We start from the raw sequence: 17,699 nt of genomic DNA, 5'->3' as shown, positions 1-17,699 counted from the left end.
TCATGTGACATCTTGAGTACTGTACAAAGCCCTTAATATCTTGTTTGGGTTTCAGGACCTTGCCTAGGCCCTCAGTATCATGACAGGACGTCAGCAGTGTATCAGGCTATAGTTATTTTAAGATAGAGACCCCTGCCACTCCCTCTTGCTCCTCCCACTTAGCAGGACACTCTGCTCCTGGCCTCCCAATCCCCCTCTCCTGTACCCTCAGCAAGGAAAAGCTGCAAAGGACAGTCAAGACTCTCAGACACATCTATGTTTATTTTTTTTTTCCTGTCAGAAAATTTCAAGAATTACACCAAAAAATACTTCAGCCTCTGCTACCTACTGACAAAAATACACCACAAAATTATAAAGCGCTCTGTGGTTTTGCTAGGGGCGATTTGTGGATCCGCTTCAGATGACAAATGAATTTACAGGTGACTCAGGTGACGGGATTCCGGGGGGAGAGGGAGGAAGAATCAGATGAGCGTGTTTGGCAGGACAGCTTGAGCTACACTACTCCTGCTACCCAGGTGCTGTGTAAAGGATTTCAGCAATATAGCAAGCCACACACAAAACACATACCCTTAAATGGCCTTTTGGAGAGGCACTGGGAAACAGTAACACATGTCAAATGAACAATTCTCCTGGCCAGTTCTGGTCCTCTTGGGCCTAGAGCCAGCACCTCCACAGAAAAGGGCCTTCTTGGAATGCTCCCGAGAAGCAAGAGCCCCCCTCCCCCACAATAGCTTGTCCTACAGTGCCTGGAACGGGAAGCCTAAGGATGCTGGCCATGTCCCCCCCACCCCCTCAGATCAGGTGCTTCTGGAACTGGGATGGTGAGTTTGGATGCCTATCCTCTGTCAACATAACAAGGGAAACCAAAGTCAGCCACCTTCTCCAGCTTCTTCCAGAAATGACCTGCCACCAACCGCAGGCCCAATGTGCGGGTTTCCTCCCGGCTGTCTCTTGGATTTCCTGGCTAGGACCCAATTGTTGCTGCTGCTGTCATGAGCACTTTGGGAAAGAGCAAGCATGTAAAACCTGGGTGCCTCTGCTAGAAGCTGGGCCCAGGACGACCCGCCCGACCCATCTCCTTGTCGTCCCCTCTCTTCCTTTCTCTCCCTTTCCACTCCCGCCATCTTGAGAACACAGGAAGCATCTAGGGATACCCCTAGGAAAAATAAAGGAAAGACAACATCTACCCACGCCTGTGTTTGCTGAAGCGCAGCAGCGGCTGCTGGTGAGCATTCAGAGCCTAGGTCCCGCGGGCTGCCCTGGGCTGAGCACGGATGCCTCGCTCCGCGTGCTCACCCTGCGAACTCACCACGCAGCGGTGCTGGACGCACTCCCCGTTTAGAAACGCCAACATCACCTTTCTCTCCAACTCAGCCTCACCTGCCCTGCTGTGCTCCTCTCCTGCAGACCACAGGCAAACCAAAGAGCCCACCCTTCGCCACACAGACACTGGCCGCCCACACTGAAGCCACGGTACCTTAGCTAAGAAGCCCAGAGAGGCTGTGCTCTTCACCACCCTGCTGTGTCTTCCACACAGAGCCCAATTCATGCTTTTTATTCGTTTTTCTCTGGCTCCCCTTTCTGTCTCTAAACTATCCTAACAAAGAATAAGCGGTGGCTTTGAAAATATCTTACATGGGAACAATCGACACGAAACATGCCTTTGTACACGAGCCTGACTTGGGTACGAAGCAACAATACGAAGGGACAAAAGGAAAGATCGATTCAGACAACTCCAGTGCACAATATTTTCGGGGAGTTCTCCCCAGACCCCATCCTGCCCCGCCCCCACCCCGTACCCCAGCAGTACAGTGTTGTCTTGTAGCTCCAGCTTTGCTTAGCCAGTCGGGGGTTCCCCTTTCCACCCCCACCCCCACCCCGGCTGGGGCCGGCCTCTAATGGCCCTGGGTCTTGGGTGGCTTAGGCTCGTGGATGACGGCAGCGGCCGACAGCCACGGCCCGATGGCCCGGGCGGTGCTCTGCTTGGCCACGCTGTAGTGGCTGATGACTGTGTAGAAGCGGCTCCTGGAACTGGGGTCCTGGGATGAGTAGTAAGCATCCAGCGAGGCCGGGATACAGCGCTTGTGCTGGGGAAGAAAGAGATAAGAGTCACGTGTAGCTGGGTGGCTGCTGGCACCCACGGAGAGACACTGCTGCCCCGTTTCAGCCGGCTCCCAAGCACACCTCAGCAGACCTTCCCCAATATTCTACCATCGCCATCTCCAGAGCAGAGGAGATGCACCTGCTGGTACTGAGGTAAGACCAGACTCATCTGCTCAACGACCATATGACAATAGTAGCTCCTGGTAGCACGACATGGGGTCCTCTAGTCTGTCTGGTCCCCAGGAGCTGTCTGGGCCACTGTCCACAGACAACGACAATGTCATATACTTTGTTTTATACATGCATTTCTTTTCTCATATCAATGTTATCGGTTCCTGACATTAATATGAATTTGCATTATGCATTTGTAGTATTCCACCACTTATGATATAAGACTAATCATAGAATACTATCAGTTGTCTTAATGTCCTTAAGCTATAGACATTCTCTGTTTAAAGGGTTTGACTTGGACATTTTCAACTGTTTGATGGTACTAATGTGTACCTATACAATCCTGTTTCTCAACCTAGCACAGTACTCAATAAATTGCATAAACATTAATGCTACAAAGTAGGTGTTGTTCCAGGTGGTTTGGGCCAACTGCAGGCCCATATAAAGTTCTGACATCCGAGAGGTGAGATGCACTACAAGGCACTTTGAACTTAGGATAGTTTCAGCCTGTGAGGGGTTTCTTCTGTCACCCCTACGTCGTATGTTCTACTAAGATTCTGAAGTCTACAGGCTGCACCCTGTGGTTATTCCAAATCCTAGTTTTCTTTGCTGAGTTTTCTTCACTTGATACAGAACTAGTTCTTTGTTTAGCTTATTTTTAATCTCCAGTGCTTACTTTTTCTTATTTATTTATCAAATAAGGCAACAATTTATGTATTTTAAGGAAAATATATAGTGAGCTAATTCTGGATGAATGTTGCATCCCTCCCTTCCTCCTTCCTCCCCTCTGAGCATCCATGTTTGGTATTTTAAACTTTTATCTCTTCAGAATTCCCTTCTGGGAAAATACAGAGCAAACCCTTCCACCTCCCCACTTCTGCTCCCAGGTAGAACTTCTTCCTCTGATTGCCAATATTATCTTAGACAGAAATCTGTCACAGTCTTTTTGGGCTGTCATACTTCTAAAGAATCCCCTTGTGCAGATAAAGTGTGGTTTATTCGGCTGTCTCCAGTGCTTGCTCTCACTGTCTCTATTCCTTCAGAGCAGCACTCCACAGAGGCATTCAGCGGCACCCAAAGGCACACGCGCTCAAGTTGGAACAGTCTCCCTTTGATCCCCCACTCTGGAACATCTTCCTAGCTGCGATGCCTTGGGAAATCCTCTTAACTAAAAACCCCGAATTTCTGTTACTTCTTATGGAAAACAGGGACCAAAATAATCCCATTTCAGAACAGTTGTGTGGCTCAGTAGAGAGGATGTTTATGGAATTTTCTAGTAAATAGCCTGACAGAAAATAAATACTCAGCGAATGGTGGTTATAAAAATTAACGTCGCCAGGCGGTGGTAAATCCCAGCACTTGGGAGGCAGAGACAGGCAGATCTCTGTGATTTTGAGGCCAGCCTGGTCTACAGAGTGAGTTCCAGGACAGCCAGGGACACACAGAGAAACACAAAAGCAAACGAACAAAAAACGTCCAAAATCCAAAAAACAAGAAAAAACATCACCTGTTTAAAATTTAAAACAGCTAACTTTATTGCAACTAACATGTATAAGAGTCCATTACCCAGTAGACTTGTTTATTTGCTTGTTTCTACTTATTTATTATTATTATTATTATTATTATTATTATTATTATTATTATTTGTTTTGTGCTAAACTATTTGACTGGGCACACATAATTCTCCAAAGGAATAAGAAGAGCCCCAGGTCACTCAAGTCTTGGAAAGAAGCAACTAAAGCCACAGTCAGGAGTAAAGAGACCCAGAGGGTCAGGGGTCTGGACACAGGCTGGGAGAAAAGTCTAGAAGCACTGCTCTCTGCCTCGTGTCTCTTTAGGGACACCCCGAGGTAAGGAATCAGCAAGTTAGTCCGGAAGATCCATGTGAAGCAGAACTTTCCAAAGCTCAGCAAGTCAGTGTCAAGTGTCAGTGGGCATCCTTCCCTGCTCATGCGCAGTCTGGAGAGGGCCTTCTCTGCTCATGCGCAGTCTGGAGCTGGCCCACTTCCTGATTTTGCTATAGCGCCCTCGTGCCTGCCTGAGACTGGTCCTTCAGGAAGATGGGATTGCTCCCTTCCAGCCATGTTTCATGGGGAGAGCGCCATGCTCAAACATGGACACCAGGGAAGAGAGGCACTGGTAATCTCTCCAACTATTGACAATCACCTAGGGCTATCCACCTGCCGCAAGCCCCTTACCTTGTAGACAAATCCCTCGGGACAGCTGTGGTCATAGGTGAAGGCTTTGTAAACCACCAGGAACACGATGCAGGCGAGGAAAGCGAGGGCCAGGCTGACAAGAATGGTGACCTGAGAAAGACAGAGGTGAGTGTCACAGAGTCTCAGCTCATGCGCTTTCAGGTCACACATGCAGCCTTCAGCACCTGGAGCCAAGAGGCAGTCTGGTACATTGGCAAGGGGAGGGGTCAAGCACCCAGGGAATTGGCTGTATCGTGGCTTGACAAAGATACATAAATATTAGATATATACTAAAATTTAGTATGACCCTGAGAAAACTTGCACTCCATGAACTTCAGTTTCTCCCTCTGCAGGGAAATCTAGAAAGTTCTTTCTTGACTCTACATATGCTTCCCCTCAACTCTTCCTATTAACACGGGGATTGAGGGTGGGTGGGAGGGATTAGCCATCATATCCAGGGCTTCCTGCTTTTCTTCACCGCCACACCCCTGTCGCCGCCACTGTATTCTAAAGTCAGGTACCAATTGCTTGCTTTGCCTCTATTTGGACACCTGGTACCCACCTGGAATGTGTCCCCATCCACTGTTTTCCCACTCCAACTCTATTCCAGCTGCCTTCCCCCTACCGCAGGAAATGCCAGCTCCACGTGGTCAACATCGAACACAAACCTGGCCACCCTTAACTGGTTCCCCCTACACTGTGTCAGGAACATCTGCCTTACAGGGACCCACCACCTGACCACTTTTTACTACTCCAGTCGGTTCCAGGGTGTCTGAAGCCACGCCACCTCTCACCTGCGGTGGTGACCCAGCCTTTAAAACTCTAAAGGCTGTCTATAGCATGGTTGACACACAACCGTAAAAAGACTTGGACATTTTAAGTTCAAGTGTCCCTTTTCTACCCCAGAAGCATGCGATCATCACCAACCAACCAGCTCAGAGTAAAGGATCAACTCCTGGCTGTTAGTTACAAGCAAGTTTTTGTTTGTTTGTTTAGTACTGCAACACCAAACTGAGGAACACCGGGACTTATTAGAAAGGAGTAAGTGGCTAATTGCAAGATCACACTGTGTCCGTGACACCACATGTGTACAAAAGGAAAGGCCACCCCTCCCCCATGATACTGGGGCGTGTGGAGTCCTGGTCAAAATTTGGGTGTGTGTATTATTTTTAAAGATCTGCTAGCCCGTTGAGTTGGGCTAGAAATTGGGCACAGTTCCTCCCAGGAGGAGAAAGTTCCTTTTGATGTAGGAGAAAATTAAATCAATGTTTGGGGGAGTCCTCAATGCCAACTTTTCACCCTAAGGTAGGTGGGTAACTGTAGGGAGGAGTCTGTGAAGCTCCAGATGAGGGGGGTTGCCTGATGGTCCCTTTAAATATCAGATGGGAGGAATCTGAAAGGGCAAAGAAAGTGACAAGAGAATCACAGTCCACGAGAAATTTCTCGACTCATACGGATGTGAAATCCCCTGTTAAGTTACCGCTGAAGCTTTGTGCCGTCCCGGCCCTCCCTTCACTGCCCAAGCCCTTTGTTGAAGCCTGCTGCACACACATTAGCCTCCCAGGCGGGGTTAGGGCCATCACACAGTAGGAAGAGATGATGCTGAGATCCGACCCAGGTCACTCGGCAGGACATGGAGCTCAAATGCACAAGCCCATGGAAACGAAACCTGGAGAGAAACTATGCTCCCCCCCCAAATTAATGTTTAAATACACAGGAAAGTGGGTCATCCAGGATCACCACACACCAATCCCCGAGAACCCAAAAGTGTTGGTCAGGCAGTGTCTGGGTTACAGATGTAAGGATATTAAAAATTTCCAGATTTTCCAAGATGCAAAAGACAGAAACGGTCCAAACATTTGCACGGATAACCAAATATCATCTTATCAGCCCCTCATATTTAATGATTCCACGTTAATGGATTCAATCAACTAGAGACCAAAAAATATGTGGAAAAGTAAAATTTTCTATACTGAACAAACTTCAGCTTTTTTTTAAAAAATCATGTTCCCCATATAAGACTATATATGGCACCAATTAACATGGATTTATGTTGTACTAGAATATATATATATATATATATATAAACTCCAGAGAAGAACTAACACACACAGGAAGATGTATAAAGGTCATATGCAAATTCTGAGGAGTTTGGTATTCAGCAGGGGTCCCATATCCAGTCACCCACTGATCTTGATAAATAGTGTGTATTCACATAATATCATTCAGTCATAAGAGGGATGAAATATGTGTGACAGATGTAGACAGACCTCAGAATCATTATACTGAATAAAAGAAGTCATATCTAAAAGGTCACCATGGAATATCTAGAAGAGATTAAACTGTAGAGATAGAAAAACACGTTGGCAGTTGCCATGGGCTTGGGGGCGGGGGCAATGGGGAATGACTTATGGGTACCGAGTTCCCTCTGGGTGATGAAATGTTTTGGAATTAGACAAGGATAATGGTCACATAATGCTGTAAATATTCTAAATGTCACTGAATGGTTCGTTTTAAAGTGACTAATTTTACAGTGTGCAAATTTTTACCCCAGGCTTTAAATGCCAGAGCTGAGGGAACACTCTGCCTCTGGGGTGGGAGCCATTTTTGTACACGGTGACACCATCAGAGAGTTTTAAAATGTTGCTGGCATCCCTGCAGGCCCAGGCAAGTGGGCTGCCCACGGTACCTGGATGCCAAGAGTCATTTGTGGCAATATTTGCTGCAACGACATGGCTGTGGACCTCAAGTATGCAAAGGAGGGAACAGAGATCCACAGACCCACCTTGCCATCCCCAGCAGTCCCAGGCAGGGGGCCCTGGGAAAATCTCCCATCCCAGTGATCACATGTAATCTCAGCCTCTGACTGAGGAGAGCCCCAGCCTTTTGACAAACCTAGCAGCAGGGCAAGATGTCTAAAGTCAGGCACGGCCCCGGGGAACACCCATTTAGGGTGGGTGCTCCCACCCCAGAGGCCACTAGCAGGTTAGAGAACCCAGGGGTAGCCTCCCCAGACACAGCAGGGCTCTCCCATTCAGAGTGTGATTGACCAAGGTCATCAAGGCTGACTGTGTGACAGAGAGGCTTTCAGCAAACATCACTGGGAAAAGAAGAGGGAGGAAGGAAAAGATGTGGTTTCCAGTCTACTGTCAGAAGCATCTAGAGGCCTGAGGATGCTGACATCTAGCTTCCCCCTCCTGTGGATCCTAAACGAATGGGCAAGGGCAAGTGGGCCCAGGATGCGGGCATGGTTTTCAGCCTTCCAGTGGACTGAGGGTACACCCGTGGAGAGGGCGACTCCTCCTGGAAAGCTCTTTGGATTTGGATCTCAAGCTGGCTGCGTGTATTATCATCACGTGGACATTTTAAACAATCCTCACTTCCTGGCTCCACCTGGGTAATGACATCAGAATCTGAATATTATATTATATTATTATAGCCGAAGTCCCTGGCTCCTTAGTGTGGGCAGGGAGGAGAAGAGCATTGTGTGTAGACCCTGGACAGGTGGCCTCCCTGAATGCTGAGTGCTGGGTGGAGGCTGGGGAGTAACCTGCTCGTGTATGTGGTTTTACCCAGCAGGCTAGCTCGTGTCAGGGTAAATGGAGGTCATGTTGTCTGAAAGCCTTCCTTCCTCTCCTTAATTTTAGTAGGGATTTCTCTGTGACCAAGGCTATCAGCACGGGGGGCTCTGGGACTAACCTGGGGTTGGGGATGTGACCGTGCGGGGTAACTGCTGAGAACACCAAGTGGGAGGGCAGGAGGCTCTGAGTAGAGGAACGTGCATCCTCCAGAGGGCAGCCGAGAAGATCGGGGCTGTTCTACAAGCATGGAGGAGCGGAGGGGCGGGGAGGGGGCGGGAAGTGGAGGGGAGGGGTGGGGAGTGAACATACTCAGCATGGAGCCTTAACTCAAGGGTGACGGGGAACTATAGACGATTTTACGCGGGCAAGCGGGCAAGCAGCTGGATCAAGATTAGGCTTTGGCAGGATGTCTCTGGAGGGGGCAGGGCGGGAGGCCAGTGGGAAGGCTGGCCATTAGGGTGTATCTCAAATGTTGAACTAGCCTGGGCAGCAGAGTGGAATGAGTTGAGCTGAAGAGATTCCTAGCGGCTAAGGATTTCTGATTTGGCTTGCAGTGAGATTTTCAGGCAGAGACCTGGCTGCCCTGGGCCTGCTTCTCCCTTTCTGGAAGATCAGTGGAATTCAGAGGCCTCCAGAACTTGGAGCCTGTAGCTAAGTACCTCCATGGAAGGATGAGCCTTGGCCTGCAGGGAAGGACCTTCCATTTCTCCACCCGCCCCTCAACGTGCTCTGAACATAGAAAGTGGGCTCCATGTCAGGATTTATTGATGTGCCCTTGGCGTCACCCTAGAATTTAACCATCTGGGACCAGCAGTGAATTATAGGTTTTTCACACTGGATGTGAGGCTTCGTGTGATATGATCGTCACCCCCTGCCAAGACCTGTCCCTCTCCTCTGCTCTTCCCTCTCTCCCTGACTTCATCCCAAACAGACAGCAAGGTCTGCTCCGAGCCACATGCCATGAGGCAGGCAGGCCACCAGGACTGTGTAGTGAACACTCAGGTTTCAGATCAGCCCCTGACCGGACCACCTCCCAGCACGTCCCAGAGCAGCGTGTAAGGCGGAGCGAATGGAGGGCAGGGTGGGCTGGAAGGAGCCAGATACAGTGTGAGTCTGGGCAGAGCATCCAGACTGCCCAGAGATTCTGCAAAGAACTTGGGGGCCCAGAGGACCTGGAAGGAGTGGCCTGTGACAGGAGAGCTACAGGAAACATTGCTGAGGTGACAGGGACCAGAACCATGAGCCTCTGGAAGCCCATGCCATCCCTGCCCAGGAGAAAGCACCTCGGATGCTTTCGGGATCTCCGCCCCTCCACCACCCACCGGCCAGAGCCAGCACCACCCTGCTCTGGACACCCAACCTCCTGGCTGCTGCTTTGCAGAAAGGAACCCTTCCTTCATGATGTGTGGTCAGCAAGGGAGACAAGGCCCTAACACAACCCCGGCCTCCCTGTCTCTGTCTGGCCACCAGTTCCTACCTCCAAAGTCACTAACTTCTCTATCCATTGCAGACACCCCAGATCAAGGAGAGCCTCTTCCCCCAACCTCCCCTCAAGTTCTTAGGCAACTCTTAGTCCCTCCTCATCCACTCCTGCTCTCTGAGATGTTTCTGTGTGAGAAAGAAGCCAGTCTGCCTGTTGCCCCCTTGGGAGGCAGCGTGAGTCAACTCTCACTTCCGGAGTTGGGTTCTGTTTGACTGATGGCCCGTGAGGCAGATTCTACTGGATCTTCCTCTTCTAGATGAGACTAGGCACAGAGAGGTCACGGGCTTTCCCCCAGGACACACAGTTCATTACACAGTATACTCTCCGGAGCTGAACTACGTGATGTGCCACCCAGGGGCTGGTCTGCTCTGCTCCTCAGAAAGCGTGGACTGAGCATGTGCTCATCTGCTGCATGCTGGCTTGAAGCTGGTCAGAAGCAATTCTCCACACGGGGTGGACAGTGCTAAATGTGCAGGGGAGGGTCCTGCCCTGTGGGTTCCAGCTTTGGTTCCTGTGGAAACCTTCCTCCTCCATAAGGGGGGGCGTCAGTTAGACGGTGCACGTAAATCCCCGGACAGGAAGGGGACTGGACTCTAAAATGCATGCCCACATCTTTTTTTGTTGTTCATTATTATTAACAATTTTTTAAATTCATTTTATATACCAAAGATCTCCCTCTTCCTTCCTCCTGCCTCTCCAGCCTCCCCCTCCCAACCCACTCCCCATTCCCTCCTACAAGAAGGTAAGGCCTGCCATGGGGAGGTACATTTAGTAGAGGCAGGTCCAAGCCCCTCCCCTTGCCTCAAGGCTGTGTGAGGTGTCCCGTCATAGAAGTGGGCTCCAAAAGGCCTGCTCATGCACCAGGGATGGATTCTGATCCTACTGCCAGGGGGCCCCTTAAACAGGTCATACTATACATCTATCTCGCTATGTAGAGGGCGTAGTCTAGTCCCATGGAGGCTCCAAGGTTGTTGGTCTAAATTTCATGAGTTCCCACTAGTTTGGTTTGGTTGTCTCTGTAGGTTTCCCCATCATGATCTTGATGCCTCTTGATGCTCATATAATCTCTTCCCTCTCTTCGACTGGACCAGAGCTTGTCATGCCCACATCTTAATCTGCCATAAATGGTACCTCATTTGGAAGGGTGAGCATGGCAGGTATGGTTGGGTCAAAGGTCTTGAGGTGAGATCATTGTGGATCACCCAGGTGGGTATTACAGTCCAGGAGACATAGCTTTATTGGGGACACATATGAAGACAGACAGACACACAGAGGAGGGGGGGCATGGAGGGAGTCACAGGAGCCAGAAGAGGGAGGGGAGAAGACTTTGTAGAGTGTGCTGGCTAGTTTCCTGTTAACTTGAAACAGGCTGGAGTCACCGGGGAGAAGGGAACCTCAATGAAGAAAATGCCTCCTTAAGACCAGGCTGCAGGCAAGCCTATAGGGCGTTTTCTCAACTAGCAATTGATGGGGGAGGGCCCAGCCACTGTGGGTGGTGCCGTCCTTGGCTTGGTGGTCCTTGGTTCTATAAGAGAAAAGGCTGAGCAAGCCTCGAGGAGCAAGCCAGCTAAGCAGCCCCCCTCCATGGCCCCTTCATCTGCGCCTGCCTCCAGGTTCCTGCTCTGACTTCCTTCAGTGAAATGAAGAAGGCTAAGCCAAGTAAACTTCTTCCTCACCAAGTGGCTTTGGTGATGGTGTTTCATCACAGCAGTAGTAACCAGGGCCTATCCTCATCTTGGTTTTGAACTTCTGGCTTCTGTAAGTGTGAGCGAATGAAGTCCTGCTGCATTAAGCCACAGGGTTTATGGTCCATTTATCATGGCAGCTCCAGGGAACTAATACAGTGTCCTCCAATAGCGCCCAGCATGGGAGCGACAAACGCCGTCTCCCCACATCACCGGCCAAGCTCCTCACTACTGCAAGCGTCCCAGATACTGGAGGTGGGGGTGGCTGTTTGTCACCATGTATGGTGTGCCAAATCCTTCTCCCCACCCCACCCCCACAAACTCTTAAGCTTTGAGGCCCAGCACCTCACATATCACCTTCCATGCTGTGTGTGTGCAGTGCGCTGTAAGCATCCTTTCATGGCTCCACACACCCAGCTCCTTGTGCCACACTTCTGGAGTGTGTGTGTGTGTGTGTGTGTGTGTGTGTGTGTGTGTGTGTGAGAGAGAGAGAGAGAGAGAGAGAGAGAGAGAGAGAGAGAGAGAGAGAGAGAGAGAGAGACAGGGAGACAGAGAGAGAGAGACAGACAGACAGACAGACACCTCAGTCCCTTGCTGCTCTCTACAGCCCCGGCTTCCAGCTGGGGTGTGTGTGTGGGGCAGCTGGCTCAGTGGAGCTGAGACCTCACCTGCTCTGCACATTCGCTCCTCACAGTCTTGTCCTTGTTTTTTGCACAAAGCCCTGTCTGCAGGGACTTCTCACGTCCCCTCTGTCTGTCATATGTCTGTCTGTGAACGGGGTCTCCCCATGTCGCTTCGGCTGACCCAAAATTGACATTGTAGCCCAGACTGAATTCCAATCCATCCTCCTGCCTCTGCCTCTGAGTGCCCAGATCAAATGCTGGCTTTGGGCCCCCATTTCACTGTTCCCCGGCCCCCAGGGAGACAGGGAGGGAAGGAGGGCTCAGTGGTAAGTCAGTGCACAGTGCACCTTCAAGACTGACGTGAAGACTCCATGGCGTGACACCTGCAAACTCCTGACCACAGTCGTAGCCGTTAGCTCTCACTGACTGTTCAGTGGTGCAGACCACTGCGGCAAGTCTGTGACATTTACATGCTCTCTCTTTTAAGCCTCACGCAGATCTTATAAGCTCGATCACCATTCTCACTTACAGAACTGGAAACTGAGGCATGATGGAACACAGTTCTTGGTAGCTGAAAGAGCAAAGCCTGACCAAAGCCCCAGACCATGTCTGCGGCCCCTCCCCGACTGCCACCCGGCATGCTCTGCTAATTCTCCCTCTCTGCAGCTTCACTTGCCTGCAGGAGGGCAATGAAATGCCATGTTACCGTGAGGCAAACTGCTCATTTATTCTAGGAGTACATGTCACCACAGACATTAAAAAGAGGGCGGAGAAGAACAAAAGCCATCCACTGTCTGCCCAGCCCGTCTGCCGATGCAGAAGACTCAGTACTGGGGAGGGAAGCAGGGGCCTGGTTAGCATTCAGGGCCCGCTGCCCCTCTTTGCCATAGCGCCCAACAAATGGCCCTTCCTTATGAAGAGAATGAACCCTGGGAACCTCGTGGCAACAGAAGCTCTCACATTGGGAAAATTAAATTTCGTGGAGACGTGAAACCAGAACTGCCCAGTACACGTGACCCATATATAGCAGCTGCCCCCGGCAGAGATGGAATCAAGGCACCTGGCACCTTATCCCTGGATTGGCCCTGAGATTCTAACAACAGACTGCAGTGGAACAGGAAGGGGGTCAGAGCCTCTGTAAAGCTCACTGAAATGGCTGTGGCTTTCTTAGCGCTCTCCTTGGTACCAGGCAGAGCAGAGAACATGAGTCATTGAAATCGGGCCTTCTAGACGGAGGCCTTAGTGCTGAATGTACCTGGGTGGCTCTCCTGCCTTTGGGGACCTCAGCTTTCTTCTCAGCTGGGGGTAGTATTGGTGGCATCCTCGTAGTGACTGAGTGTGGCAATGAATAACAGCCTCTGCGTACGCCTGCATCAGGGTAGACATTCAGTGTCTTACAGAAATGACCTCAGCACACGTGCCAGCTCTGCGCCCATTTTACAGATTTGTGTCGGAGGCAGACAGAAGGACTTGCCATATGTAACAGTCTTCTTGTTCCTCTTCAGCGTCCCACCCAAAGCCTAGATTCTGATGGTTTCTTTTCTCTCATCCCATTTGACACACTGTGGTCCCTTGGGGTTTCTTGAGGGGAGGGCACAGAGATCCACCTCCTGTGCTAATTCTAGGCAACCTGAGAACCCCTGACTTTACATGTGAAATGGTTCTGAGTTGCTACATTAATTTATACCAAGTGCCCCCAATCAGTCATACAGTCGACATGGGGCAGTGGGAGAGGAAGCGCCATGGGAGTGTGAAGGTGCTAAGTCAGTCCAGGAAATGCTATTCCTCCCGGGCCTGGGTCCCACCAGGCCTGAATCTGGCTCAGTTGCTTCTTGGACACCAGGGCCTGGGAGGTGGCACTGTCAGCAGCATGTGTGCTGGGTGCTCCCCAGCTGACTAGCAGCCCCTTCAAGGGCAGGGCCAGCCTCTCTCTGAGCGTCCTGGAGTCACGGGGGTCCTTCGGGGACTCTCTGGTGGCTCACGTCGATGAGACAGAAAGGGGCTTCTGTCCTCTCTGGCCCTTTCTGCCCCCCTGCCTGATCCATTCTTCCTTTGGCCACTGAGGGCTCTTCCTAAGCGGCCCTTCTGAACACCGTGGAGATGCTCAGAAGCCCCCTCCACTTCTCATCTCCCGTGGGTCAGATGGAGTCCCCACCTCTGGGTTCTGACAGCCTCTGTCCCACCCTACCCCAGAAATCAGTGTAGTCCACACAGATTCTGGCAGCCTGGAAGCAAGTTACCCAGAGCTGTCATTAGCTTGTGAGGCACCACGTGGGTTCTGGGGGTCGAACCTGCATCTTCTGCAAGAGCAGCAAGTGCTCTTAACCCCAGACTGGTCTCTGCAGCACGCACTCCCGACATCTTAACACGTCACATGAAGCTCATTAAGCGACGTGGTGCCTCGGGATTCGTGCTGGCTGCTGGTCACAAAGTTACTCTCTGCTGAACACCTCGCTGTCTTCTAGACTGCTGGATGGAAGGCGGGTGTGCAGCACACGCTGTGTTGTGTGTAAACTGAGGCACAAAGAGCCCTCCATCAGTTCTGGGGATGGTGGAACACTCTTAAAATGTAAGTTCTCAGAGGCCAAGCTTGTAAGCAGCTCTCACCAAGCTGGGGGCGGTGTGTGTGTGTGTGTGTGTGTGTGTGTGTGTGTGTGTGTGTGTCTGTCTGTCTGTCTGTCTGTCTGTGGGGCATGTAGAAAAGGAGATATGAGGACCTAAAAGATTCAACAGGGAATTCTTCCACCTCACAGACAAATACAGCAAGGCCAGTATGGAGCAGAAATGTGCCCCCTTTCTGGCTAGTTCTCTGTCAACTTGACCCAAGCTGGAGTCATCGGAGAGGAGGGAGCCTTAACTGAGAAAATGCCTCCATAAGACCCGGCTGTACACAAGCGTGTGGGGCATTTTCTTAATTAGTGATTGATGGGGGAGGACCCAGCCACTGTGGGTGGGACCCCCACTGGGTTGGTGGTCCCAGGCTCTATAAGAAAGCAGGCTGAGCAAGCCAGTAAGCAGCACTCCGCCATGGCCTCTATATAAGCCTCAGCTTCTGGGTTCCTGCTTGGTTTCTGTTCTGACTTCCTTTGATGATGAACCGTGATGTTGAAGTGAAAGGTAAATAAACCCTTTCCTCCCCCAAATTCTTTGGTCGTGGTGTTTCATCACAGCAATCATAACCCTAGGACACCCCCCCCCAGTGTCTGTGTCCACAGGGGGCCCTGTTGCCAATGCTGACCACCTTGTGGGGACAGGCATGGCTTCTCACCCTCATGGGAGTTAAAGGGACACGAGGGCTAGCCTCGCTGGCTCTGGAGCCTCCACCAACTTGCCTAGCGACCCTGCAGCTCCATTCATTAGGATTTGGAACAGAATCTGAGTCTCCAAATCAATTTTGCTGACCTGATTTTTTAAAATCAACTTTTCTGCCAAGAAAGGATTTGAAGAAGGAAGAAGGCTTAAATAAAACCAGGTATTTGTGCTGCAGAGACTGTTCTCATCCACAGAGACGAGAACACGGGCTGCACAGGACCAGCGAGATGGCTGGGTGCAGGAAGACAGCTGTGCATTGCCAGCGGGGCCAGAGGTGGGATGTGTTTGGAAGTCTTCGGGGTGGAGGAGACGCCCTGCTCTGGCCCCTCATTGTAGAGCCTGACTAACGCACGTGGATGTCAGTCTATCAACAGTCAAGTACACTGTGTTCCAGATCCCACTAGGCAGGAGTCATTGTTCTTGGGCTCCTGATCTTGGGAAGCCAAAATCTGGTGCAGCAGAGGGCAAGAAGCCATGGTGCCTCAGCATTAGGTGTGACCACAGCCAGGACTCAGGGCATGGGACCCCAGAGAGACTCACCCCAGGAAAGGGTCTAGGGAGGCTTCTTGTGTGTGTATTGGGGAGGGATGCCCTCCATGGGGAAGAAGGGGAGAGCATGCTCCTAACCAGCGGCAAATGCACTTTCTCCTATGTTCCATCTCCAGTATTTTTTCCTCCTGTTTTGGTGAGTGTTCCTTGGGTTACTGTTACCATCTGGAAACGGTCTGAGTTCATGTGTTGGCAGCTTGGTCCCCAATGTGATGAGGCTGGCATTTGGGGGAATCTTTAAGAAATGGAGCCTCAGGAGAAGGTTGGTTGTCTGGAGGCACTGTCTTTGGAAGAGGTTCAAATACTTCCCAGGGGACCTTGGTTACTTCTCGGCATTGGGCTATGATAAAAGGGTAAGACCAGCCCCTCCCTCCTCTCTGGTTTCCTGTCTCATCATGTGATCTGTCCCTTTTCCGACATTCACGGTGTCATGGATTGTGATGCGACATGTTGGTGGGATCTTTGTCATAGCAATACCATGTGGTTCGGGCTTCCAGCCTCCAACACTGTAAGCCAAATAAACCTCTTTCCTTTGTAATGTATCCAGCTTCAGGCATGCTGCTATGGCAATCAAAAATGAACGAACTCAGTCTTTGTGCATCATAATGTGAGGATCCTCCCTGGAGTGAAGTGGGGGCAAAAGGAAGAGAGTCTGGAGGTTCATTCAGCTTTCCTCCTGAACCTCACCCTACACTTTCCGCTCAGAAGCAGCTGACCTTAGGGATAGCCAATGCTTGCCAGGTGAACAGAATCCATCCTCATCTACCATTTAGAGTTTGTCCTTACAAAAAGGTCTTTTTATGACAGAGATCTCCAGTAGCAAGATATGGTACCAAAGCATTATTTCCTTTCTTTTTAAAAAGAAGCTCTGAGGAAATTTTAATTTATGTGCACACACGTGTGTCTGTGTGAGGGTATGTCACATGTGCAGTGTCCACAGAAGCCAGAAGAGAACCTGGAGTTATAGACTATAGTGAGCCACCCAGTGTGGGTGCTGGGAACCAAAGTGGGGTCCTCCAGAAGAGCAGCTAGTGCTCTCAAGTGCTGAGCATCTCCTCCAGCCCTCTCTGCATCCCCATCCATCAGCTGGTTCACATCCTCTTCTAGTCAAGGTGCTCACCAACTTCATCCTTCAATAACACACAGAAACCGAATGTGCGTGAGAGTGTGAGCGTGTGTGTGTGTGTGTGTGTGTGTGTGTGTGTGTGTGTGTGTGAGCGTGTGTGTGTGTGTGCACGTGTGTGTGTGTGTGTGTGTGTGTGTGTGTGTGTGTGTGTGTGTGTGTGTGTCAGGGAAGTGGGCTAGTTAGTGACTGGAGTCTCGGCAGTGAAGCCAGAACCTCTCATGCTTGCGTTCCAACTCACTCACTGGCTTTCTCTCACTGCCCCAAATTCTCTTCCGGGAACGGAGATGCACGGATACAGGGCGGAAGCTGGTCCCCATGTGGGATGCTGAGCATAGCTCCTGGCACAGCACAGGAGCCAAAGACTAAAGACTGAGGAAGACTGGCCGCCTCGGGATGTGACATCTTCCTTCCTCTTCCTATCCCATGACTCTCATGTCTGGGCGATTATTTTTTATCCCCTAGAAGATTATCCTCATCCAACACTGACTTGTTTGCCTGGGACTCATCAGACTTGTGCCCATAGCAAGACTCATGAGCTACTCATGTTTCTGTTAGTCTGTCTAGCTTCACCAGAAGAAAGGAAGCCATTTCACTCCGGTTTTGCGAATGTTGGGACAAGGCTGAAGATAGCCATGGCTCTTGGCTGAGCTGGTTTGAAACTTGTATAGCCTTTAGGAGAGGGCAGTCAGTCTGTTTGCTGCTCCCTCCCCCTCATTATTTGTAAGATGGGACTACGTTTCGTCACAGTGTGAAGTCTGTTTTTCCTCCACGAAAGGAGAGTTTCACTGTCCCCTAGCACTTGTACAAGCATTAAAAGATGAGACCAGGCCTTGAAGGCCACCTGCCTGGCTTTGGCATGAAATGGAAT

General features: G+C 50.6%; 1 protein-coding gene across 1 annotated transcript in view; it reads right to left on the bottom strand.

Moving 5' to 3' along the window:
• Nucleotides 1–241: 241 nt before the first annotated feature.
• Nsg2 (neuronal vesicle trafficking associated 2) overlaps nt 242–17,699 on the bottom strand; it is a 58,891-nt gene continuing 41,433 nt past the window's right edge. Inside the window, exons 4-5 of the mRNA XM_028893335.2 lie at nt 4,473–4,583; nt 242–2,087 (exon numbers count right to left, since the gene is read on the bottom strand). Of these exons, the coding sequence (XP_028749168.1) occupies nt 1,896–2,087; nt 4,473–4,583 (303 nt within the window). The 3' untranslated portion in view covers nt 242–1,895. The remainder of the gene's footprint in view (nt 2,088–4,472; nt 4,584–17,699) is intronic.

Source organism: Peromyscus leucopus, chromosome 8b, assembly GCF_004664715.2.
Source record: "Peromyscus leucopus breed LL Stock chromosome 8b, UCI_PerLeu_2.1, whole genome shotgun sequence".
Lineage (NCBI taxonomy): Eukaryota > Metazoa > Chordata > Mammalia > Rodentia > Cricetidae > Peromyscus > Peromyscus leucopus.
Note: the sequence above shows the minus strand (reverse complement) of the source record. Positions and strands in the feature narration are given on the sequence as shown.